We start from the raw sequence: 9116 nt of genomic DNA, 5'->3' as shown, positions 1-9116 counted from the left end.
TATTATATATATTTTTATATGTGGTACATTAAGCAGAAAAATCATGTTTTTAGAACTTTATAAATTTCTCTCAGGCATTTTTTGCAAAAATAAATTTGTTCAAGTTACAAAGATTTTCTTTTTGCAAGGCAGATGCTACCTAGTTAATTCCAAGCAACTTGTAGCTGGAAGCAAGAAGGTAGTTACAGGAGTTTTTTTGTTGCTGTTGTTGTGTTTTTGGTGTAAGTTTTTAAAAAGTGAGATATTCTAGGCTTTATGGTGGATATCTGTCTAACTTTTTCTTTTCTTTTCTTTTTTTTTTTTTTTTTTTTTTTTGCGATGGAGACTTGCTCTGTTACCCAGACTGGAGTGCAGTGGTGCAATCACAGCTCACTACAACCTCCACCTCCCAGGTTCAAGCAATTCTCCTGCCTGAGCCTCCTGAGTAGCTGAGATTATAGGCACATGCCACAACACCTGGCTAATTTTTGTCTTTTCAGTAGAGATAGGGTTTCCCTATGTTGGCCAGGCTGGTTTCAAACTCCTGACCTTGTGATCCACCCACCTCAGCCTCCCAAAGTGCTGGGATTACAGGTGTGAGCCACTGTGACCGGCTCAACATTTTCTTAGTAAGCCTGAGAATCAGGGAATGGAGTTTAGCATATTGGGAATTGTAAAGTGGATGTTTAATGTTGAGTCTTTTAGAAGGAAACAGCAGAGATCTAGACAAAAACAGGCCTTATGAGATTGCCTACTGTAGCATTTTTGTGAAAGACACAGGAACAGTTCTCAAGGTCAACATTGTGAAGATCCACATAATTCTCAGTCATATTTATGGTTTGCATTGTATTTCAATTTATTTTGATAGTAAATCATCATACTTATCATTGTATGAAGACACTGCAGCTAGAAAAAGCAGAAAGTATCCTAGTTGTCTCCCCAGAAGCTCAGTGGTTTTGCTTAGGTCAAGTCATCAGAGGTCATTCCCCAGGGTGGCTCCAGCTCTAGGTCTATGAGAATAGTGAAATGAATTTTATGTTAGAAAAACAGAGCTAATGGGCAACAATCATAACATTGCTCCATAGATGCATATAACCTCATGCTATTTTAATATTTATGCCAAAAATTACTCTGTCTAGGATGACCCATATATCCACCATGACCCATCTCATAAGTCCAAATTAAGAAAAAAATGTAAGACATTTCCAATACCAATAGTGATGGATTTATATACTATATATATATATATACACACACACACACACACACACACACACACACACACAAAGCATATAAAGCCATTACCATTGATACACCAGGGTACATTGTATGTTGTGCAGTGTTTTAAAAATATTTTTTAAACTGGTGATGAATGTGACTTTCTGCTTTATGATAATAACAATTATGGCCAGGGCAAAACTGTCAACCAGTGGCATAATGAGTCCACTTGATCATGGAATTGAGATAATAGTTTAGTAGTTTTTATTTTAGCAAAACACTGAGTATGAATTTTTATCAAATCATCTTCTACATTGTATTAGGGCCAATTTGTCTACCTTTAATTTTTTTCCCTCTTCCAAGACAATATAATATAGTTATGTCACAGTTCTATTTGCACAGTATAAAAAATTCCATGTTTCATTGTCTTTAGTGAGTTTATGCTTTGGAATGAGGATAGGAAGAGAGACACAAATCTTTTCTCACAGCCTCACTTCCTATGTTTCTCTCATAGTGTGAGCAACTCTCTGTGTTGGTTGTGATTCTGGTATCTAAAATATTTTTTACCCAGCCTAATTGTACATTGTGAGCCAACTCATTTATTGTTTTGGCAACCCGGAGGGACCACTACTTGCTTCTTTAGCTAATGGCAAAAAATATCTGGCTTTGTGAGATTTATTAAGAGACAGAGATTCTCTCTCCAAAAGTGCATGCAAGTATGGCCATCATCAATTTGGAGCTTGAAGGCTTGAAGTAAAAGATTGATCAAGGAGACCAATAACTGTCAAGATGAAAGCTGAAGTTTTTAGTAGGACTCTAATTGAGAGTGAAATAGTGTGAAACCATTGAATTGTAGATAGTACTAGGGATATACCTTGAGATAAAAGGCTTCAGCTTCTAAATGAGGGATTCAGATCCCTAACTAGAGATGGGTAGGCTTAAATGGAAATGAAATACACAGCCAACCAAAGTTGGCTTAATGGTTTTAGGAACTACTTCACTCTAAACTATGTGCCACTTCTGCGGCTGAAGGGAAAAATCATTGAAGAAAATTGATATTTTCTACTTGAATAATTTAATATATATTGAAAAGACTGATCTATCTGAGGGAAAGTACTCAGCATTTACTCTGAAATCATTAAGACTTAAATTTAGAGCAGCTCATGACTGGGATTGCATTATTTTTGAGGCAATGCTGCTCATAGTTGAATGACTTCACAGTTGTCCAATACAGCTACAAAATTCCCCCTGGAACCCAGGAACTGCAATCAGTTGGTTGTGTTCTGGAAACCTAAGACAAGTGGTAAAGTTGTGGTCTCATTATTTCTGGATATCAAGTACCTCAGGCTGATCACAGTGGCTCATAACCTTGTGAACGAGGTATAATTTTCCTTTTCAAAGTCATGTTAACTATTCCCCAAATAATTGAGTGTTGGTAGGCTTTCATCATTGCAGAATGCAATAGTGATAAATAGGCAGTGGATAAAATTGAGCTCAGAAGAGTCAATGCATGTTGCCAAAATCCATGGAAGGAATATGTGAATAATCTTAGGAAGAAATAAGTGAATATGTCAATAATCCATCCAGATGATCAAAATGTATTTGGGAAGCCAAACAATTGAATGGTATAGAAATCAAAGAATTAATTAAAGGTCAGAGAAAAATGTAGACTAACACAGGAGAAATGATAAGAAATGTCTATGGAAGATGAAAATAATGACCATGAACCAGAAGAATCAGTATATTAGAATCTTCATTAATATGTCATTGACAAAGTAAATTTATCTCTTGAATTAGTTAGCATTAAAAATACTTGTGAAATTTGTTCCAAAAAGAAATCTCTTGAAATCCATCAGATTATTACTTTCTCCTTTACTTATCTTAGGATATCTTCTCCTATTTTAATTAGTTTTCCCAAAGCCTGAAAACATATAACATTAAGGAAATGCACTCTGAGCTCTGAAGAATAATAGTCCAGTGAAAAACATATTTGAAATCAAAGTTATCATATAGCTTTCCAAATAACCCTGACTCTTAATTAAAACTTAAGAAATCTTGAAGGATGAGAGGTGAGGTAAATGTTATGTATTGGGATTTTAACTGTTTGCAGATTATTACATGTGGATTGAGATAAAGGGAAAGGTGATTCATTCAAATGGGGGTAAGAGTAATAATTCAGCAGTTACCAAGATCAGAAAGTATTTTCCTTGGAAATTATTGAGAAAACTTACTTTATCTTTAGGACAGTGGCATATTTTGTGCTTTGGCATATACATGGGCAGAAAAACGTTTTAGATTCATATCAGTACTAGTAGGAGAATCAGTGCCACAACTTTGCTAGTATTACTGCTAATATTCATTTTCATTATTTTTTAGACATTTTATATACATCATCTCAATCATAAAAATTGAAATTTTATATTGAAGTAGATATTGAAATTTTCATTTTAGATAAAAGGAAGCTCATCTTTTGACAGGATAGATAACTTGCTCAAATTCACAAAGACAGATACTTAGAGTGGGGATTCTAATCCAGGTTGAGTGATTTCGAAAATGAGTTTTCTTGACAATCCCCCTAGTACTGGTTCTCAGAGTGTTAATTTTCTTTTCTACTGCTTCACAAGATTTAAATAATTAATAATTGAAAATATGAACATGGTGAAATAATTTAATGTTATTAGTCAAAGGATTGGAAGACTTTTGTGTCTACATTATTTTGGGCAGAGTTGTCAGCAAAATAATAATTGACATTATTGAAAAGCCTCAGTTCAGCTAAGAACTGAGATCCAAACCAGTTTGCATCTTTTAAAGTCTCATGTATAATTTCTTTAGAATAAATACAATTGAATCTGGAGAGAAAATGTTTTTGTTGAAATGTGCAGAGTTCAGGTCACCTTTAGTTTAAGATGTGAAGTTACGTCAGAATAAACTATTTTAGGTTCTTAATGTCTTCATCTGGCATTTTTTATTAGGTGAAAATATAGTAACTGAAAAAAGCAAGTAATAATATTTTAACAGTGTTATTTTAATTTGAATAAGAAAGTCCCTTTCCTCCTAAGGTCCCTGCTGTGTTACTTGTAAGACTTGATGAACCCTGCCTTTAAACTCAGAGTTCGTCCTATTGAAGTGCACGAGAATCCTTTAAATGTTCTTTATGCTGTCATTATGTTACATGTGAGATAATGATGGATGAAGCACAAGGCAGGGGGCCAGTAAACCTGGATTCTAGTCTTAAATATATCAGAAGTTCGCTGTGTGCTCTTGTGTAAGTGTAAGCTCTTTAACTTTTCTCATTGCTTAATATTCTTATCTGTAAAATGAGTTTAAGTAGATAAGAGTAAATTTATTAAAATCTCCTTCCCATTCTTTGATATTTAAAATACACTGTACAGTGCTGAATTCTTTGGTCTTGGATTTTAAAAATACACTTACCAAAGTTAATACACATGCTTCAGGACTACAGAATATTCTTCAATTCAGTATCAATCTGATAATGAAAAAAGAATGTTACATCACTTATGAAGTATTTCATTTGTAGACTACTAGATTATGCAGAAGGTATACAAAATCTTGAAACCTTTGTTAGAGGAGAGGATTCTTGCCAGAATGCAATGTTACATTGTAGTTTTTATTAGCCACCCTTCACATTTATTTAGCTTTACCTCATCCCTGCCCTTGAAGGGCTTACAGTCTGCTGGGAAATGTAAACAAGAAAAAATGGCAATAGAGTTTAATAAGTGCTAATTATTGGGTGCACATGCAATGTTATGGGACAACAGAGAAGTTTGTCAGGAAAGAGTTTTCAGAGGAGGTAATGTCCTCTAACTTGAACCCTAAAGCCTGATGAATGATTCAGCCAAAGCAAGCCTGATGCGAAATAGGGCAATTGAGTGGAGTTATTATGTGCAAAGGTTTTGAGGTAAGAGCAAGTTTAACGCATTTGGAAAACCGCAAGCAGTTCAGGAGAACCCGGGTAGGAGGCACAACAAGTGGTGATAGCAAGTTACTACTTGGAGAAGAAATCAAGGTCCAAAATATCTCTATTTTGTAAAAAAATGTGTACTTTAATTTGGAAGCAATGAAAACTATTAGGGGAGTGTATTAACCATTTTAGTGTTTTAAAAAGGTTGATTTGACCTCAGTATAGCGATGGGATTGGAAGTGATGTATTGTGGGCAGACTGGAGGTGAGAGACCAAAGGACAGGCTGTAATCTAGGCGAAAGACTGCCTGAAACTAAATGTTAGGAATGTAGAAGAATGTGGGTGGGAGATTGAGAGATGTTAACAGAGTTAGAATTGATGGAATTTGCGATTTTATTTGCTGCATAAGGAAAAAGAGAAGGAGAAATAAAAAGAGTCACTAAATTTTTATAGTGGGCAATGGGTAAATGATGATAATATTCATAAACTTAAAAAACACAAGAGAAGTTTATAGGAGTTGGCCTCTATTTTGGCCATGTTGATTTAAGATTTCTTATGGGACAAACTATTGGGGGAAAAGAGAGTCCCATAGACAGTTAGATGAAAAGCTTGATGCTGAAGGAGAGATCTTGGTTGGAGGTAGAGATTTGGAGATTAAAAGCATATGCACTGATGAAAAATGTTGGGAAAATGTAGCACCATGGAAGTGGGGACCAAGGAAAAAACTCTGGAGAACAAATTTAAGGGATAGGTAAAGGAAGAGAACAATATGAAATAGAACAAGAAGAGAAGAGTCATAGAAAGACAAAAAGTAGAAAATAATAATACAGATGCTAAAGAAATTGTTTCAAGAAGGAAAGAATACTTATGGGTATCAAGTGTTTTGCAGAGACAGCTGGTAAGAACTAAAAAATGTTTATTAGATTTAGCAATAAGGATATTGTTGGTGTGCCTTTGTTGATAGTCATACGGTACCATCAAAAGCCAGACTTCAAAGGGTTGAGAAATTAATAGGAGGTATGAGGAGTTGGTGTATATGGTATTCTTGCAAGAATCTTGGCTGTAAGGAAAGGTGAAAGAAATATAGCTAGGGAGGTGTCTAAAGTGACTTGTTTATTATTTTTTCAGATAAGAAGAATAATACAAAATTAGACAGAGCTGGTAAAAATGTTGATGCAAAAGAAGAGAGAATATCTCATGGAGAAAGAGTCCAAGGAAGTGAGATGGGTAGAATTCAGAGTGACACTACCAACATAGTATCATTTTTTGCTACTAACAATAATTTTGGATTTTCAGTCAATAGTCTTCTGGTAGCAATACTTTGCTTTTGTCATGATTAACTAAATTAGGGCTAAAGTCTATGAGAAGGACATTGAGGGAGACTAACAGACTAATACAGAATAAACTTAGATTTTCTTAACATCATATAGCCTCTATAAATTTAATTCAACCCATCTGTAAAACGGGAATTAAAATAATAACATCTAGAATTGTTTTGGGTTATTCTATAAATACATACATGTCGGGCTATTAATAGTTCTGCTTAACACATAGCAATAGCTTAATCAATGATAGCTGTGACACTGACGATTATAAAATCTAGTTATACCGAGAAATAAAACAAACTACAGTGAATATACTAGTTTTTCCTAATATAAGAAAGACAGACAGGAGGGGATAGACAGTGTATCACTCTACTTGTCGGTCTCCTCTTTGCCTAGCTTCCACTTGGCTGTTTGTATTTGTCTCTATGTTTTTAAGATTTTCGTGATTAATTCCAGCATATTACAGTGACTTTCAGAATACTTTGGGAAATCATATCTGATGCTCACTAGCTGAAACATTTTAAAGGAAGCATAGTAATGAGTTCCCAGAAGAGCACAAGTGGATGCCCTGCCTGAATGATGATAGAATGAGAAAAAAAAATTTCAAGTCTAATTTTGTAACTGTATGTTTTCCTGCAGGCAAATGGGCCTTTTTGACATAAACAAATGAATCAGTTCTGAGAGTGCCATGGTAAAACCAAAAGAAAATGACATGGTTGTTCTATTTCCTGCTCATTTCACAATCAGGGTGAGGATAGGGGTAGATACCCATGTAATGAAACACTAAATTAATATGGTTCAGAAGCCCCTTTTTCCAATCTTCTAGTACTTGTGCCAAGTGTATTTGGAATGACAAGTAGAGACTGATCCCTGGATATAAGTGATGGGAGGGAAATGAGTAGATGGATATTACTTTTAAGGAAAAATTTTGTCAAGCAAATATATGACAAAGACATCTCACAAATTATGATCCAAATATTATAGGGAAAGTGGGACATTCACATTAAGCATTGGAAATTAAAGATAATGCTGTTCAAACAGATGTTGTACTAAAATGAAGTCAGAAAGGAGGGGTGAGCTTGCCTACCTAGCTATAAGGTCAGTTTAGAAAGGCAATCAGAAGGCTAACTGAAACAGCAGAGGGTTTAATCTCTGAGTGCTCTGAATAATCAAATATGCACAAGTAACTCAATAACTGCATTCATCTCAATAACTCCATTCATCTCACTCTACTTGAGCAATTACTGAAAGATAAGCTGCTCAGCTGCTATAAATTTATTCGCGATAATGCAAGAAGAGGGATAGCTACAAACCTGCCTTCTCATCATTGTAGTGATTTGAATGGCAATATGTTATAATGAAAAATATATTGAAAACCAACTCAAAGAAATAAAAACCAAGGGGCTTGAAGCGAGCATGAATTTATGCTTAAAGCTCAGTTTGTCTTGTATAGTGTTAGGCAGGACCGTGCCTATCTGTATAGACGAAGGGGGCAGGGAAAGAATTCAAGAGTGATATTTCTTATAGAATCTAAAAGAACATTTAGACTGTTTTTTTTTTTTTCTTCTTTTGTAATAGACTCTCAGAGCAAATTTTCTGGTAGGAAACAACTTATATGTAAGGTGATTTTATTTTTCTAGGTTAAGGCCACCTAAATTGAAACTAAATTTAGGTTACCAAAAGCAAGTTGGTATGAAAGGAAAGAACTGTTCAATTTAATTATTTTATGTGAAAAATGTTTTAATGCCCACAAAATATTCTGACAATCCAGCTTCTTCTGTTTTTATGTTGAAAATCTTAAGTAGTTTGAATTTTAATGAACAATAAAGATGGCATATTTGGCAGTAGAATTTAAAGAAAGGGCTTTTATTCTACCGTACTCTTTTCATTTGGAATTCTGACTTTATAAATTGTTACAAACAAGATTAGCAAATAGGTTTGGGACCAGAGTGTAAACATGGAAATTAGAAAAGAAATCAGAATCCCTAAAGTTATAAGGAAGACATTGGAAAAATATGCAAATCCATTTGTCAAACTAAGACTTTTTTTCTTAGGTACCATACAGTAAAATAAATCAAAACAAAACAAATAAAACTTTACTAAAATATGAACATTAAGAAATTTGGTATGCGTAGCCCAAGACTTGAAAAGAATATTTTACACAGCCTAATTTTTTTAAAGCCACTTCAAGTATAAGACAGCTGCTATTGCTAACAGAGACATTTTCTAGTTGCTAGCAAAAGCCAGGGTGATCTCAGGAGAAATTACAAAGGGAATATCACAGCTTAATTTATAGTTCTCATTGAATAAGAGAACATTCAATGCAGTTACCTAGTAATGAAATAGGCCATTTCCATTTCTACTCCTAGGAGTAGATAAATTGACTATGGAAATTTAAATGGCTGGGCTCCATGGCTCATCCCTGTAATCCCAGCACTTTGGGAGGCCAAGGTGGGTGGATCACAAAGTCAGGCAATTGAGACCATCCTGGCCAACGTGGTGAAACCCTGTCTCTACTAAAAGTACAAAAATTAACTGGGTATGGTGGTGCGCACCTGTAGTCCCAGCTACTTGGGAGGCTGAGGCAGGAGAATCACTTGAACCCAGGAGGCAGAGATTGCAGTGAGCCAAGCCAAGATCATGCCACTGCACTCCAGCCTGGCAACAGGGCA

At 34.9% G+C, this 9116-nt stretch overlaps 1 protein-coding gene across 1 annotated transcript in view; it reads right to left on the bottom strand.

Moving 5' to 3' along the window:
- Positions 1 to 810: 810 nt before the first annotated feature.
- Positions 811 to 9116, bottom strand: part of GC (GC vitamin D binding protein) — a 41080-nt gene continuing 32774 nt past the window's right edge. The window contains exons 11-12 of the mRNA XM_017501626.2: positions 4630 to 4684; positions 811 to 989 (exon numbers count right to left, since the gene is read on the bottom strand). Of these exons, the coding sequence (XP_017357115.2) occupies positions 4655 to 4684 (30 nt within the window). The 3' untranslated portion in view covers positions 811 to 989; positions 4630 to 4654. The remainder of the gene's footprint in view (positions 990 to 4629; positions 4685 to 9116) is intronic.

This window comes from Cebus imitator, unplaced genomic scaffold (genome assembly GCF_001604975.1).
Source record: "Cebus imitator isolate Cc_AM_T3 unplaced genomic scaffold, Cebus_imitator-1.0 Scaffold283, whole genome shotgun sequence".
Lineage (NCBI taxonomy): Eukaryota > Metazoa > Chordata > Mammalia > Primates > Cebidae > Cebus > Cebus imitator.
The sequence above is the reverse complement of the archived record's forward strand: the minus strand, read 5'-3'. Positions and strand labels throughout refer to the sequence as shown.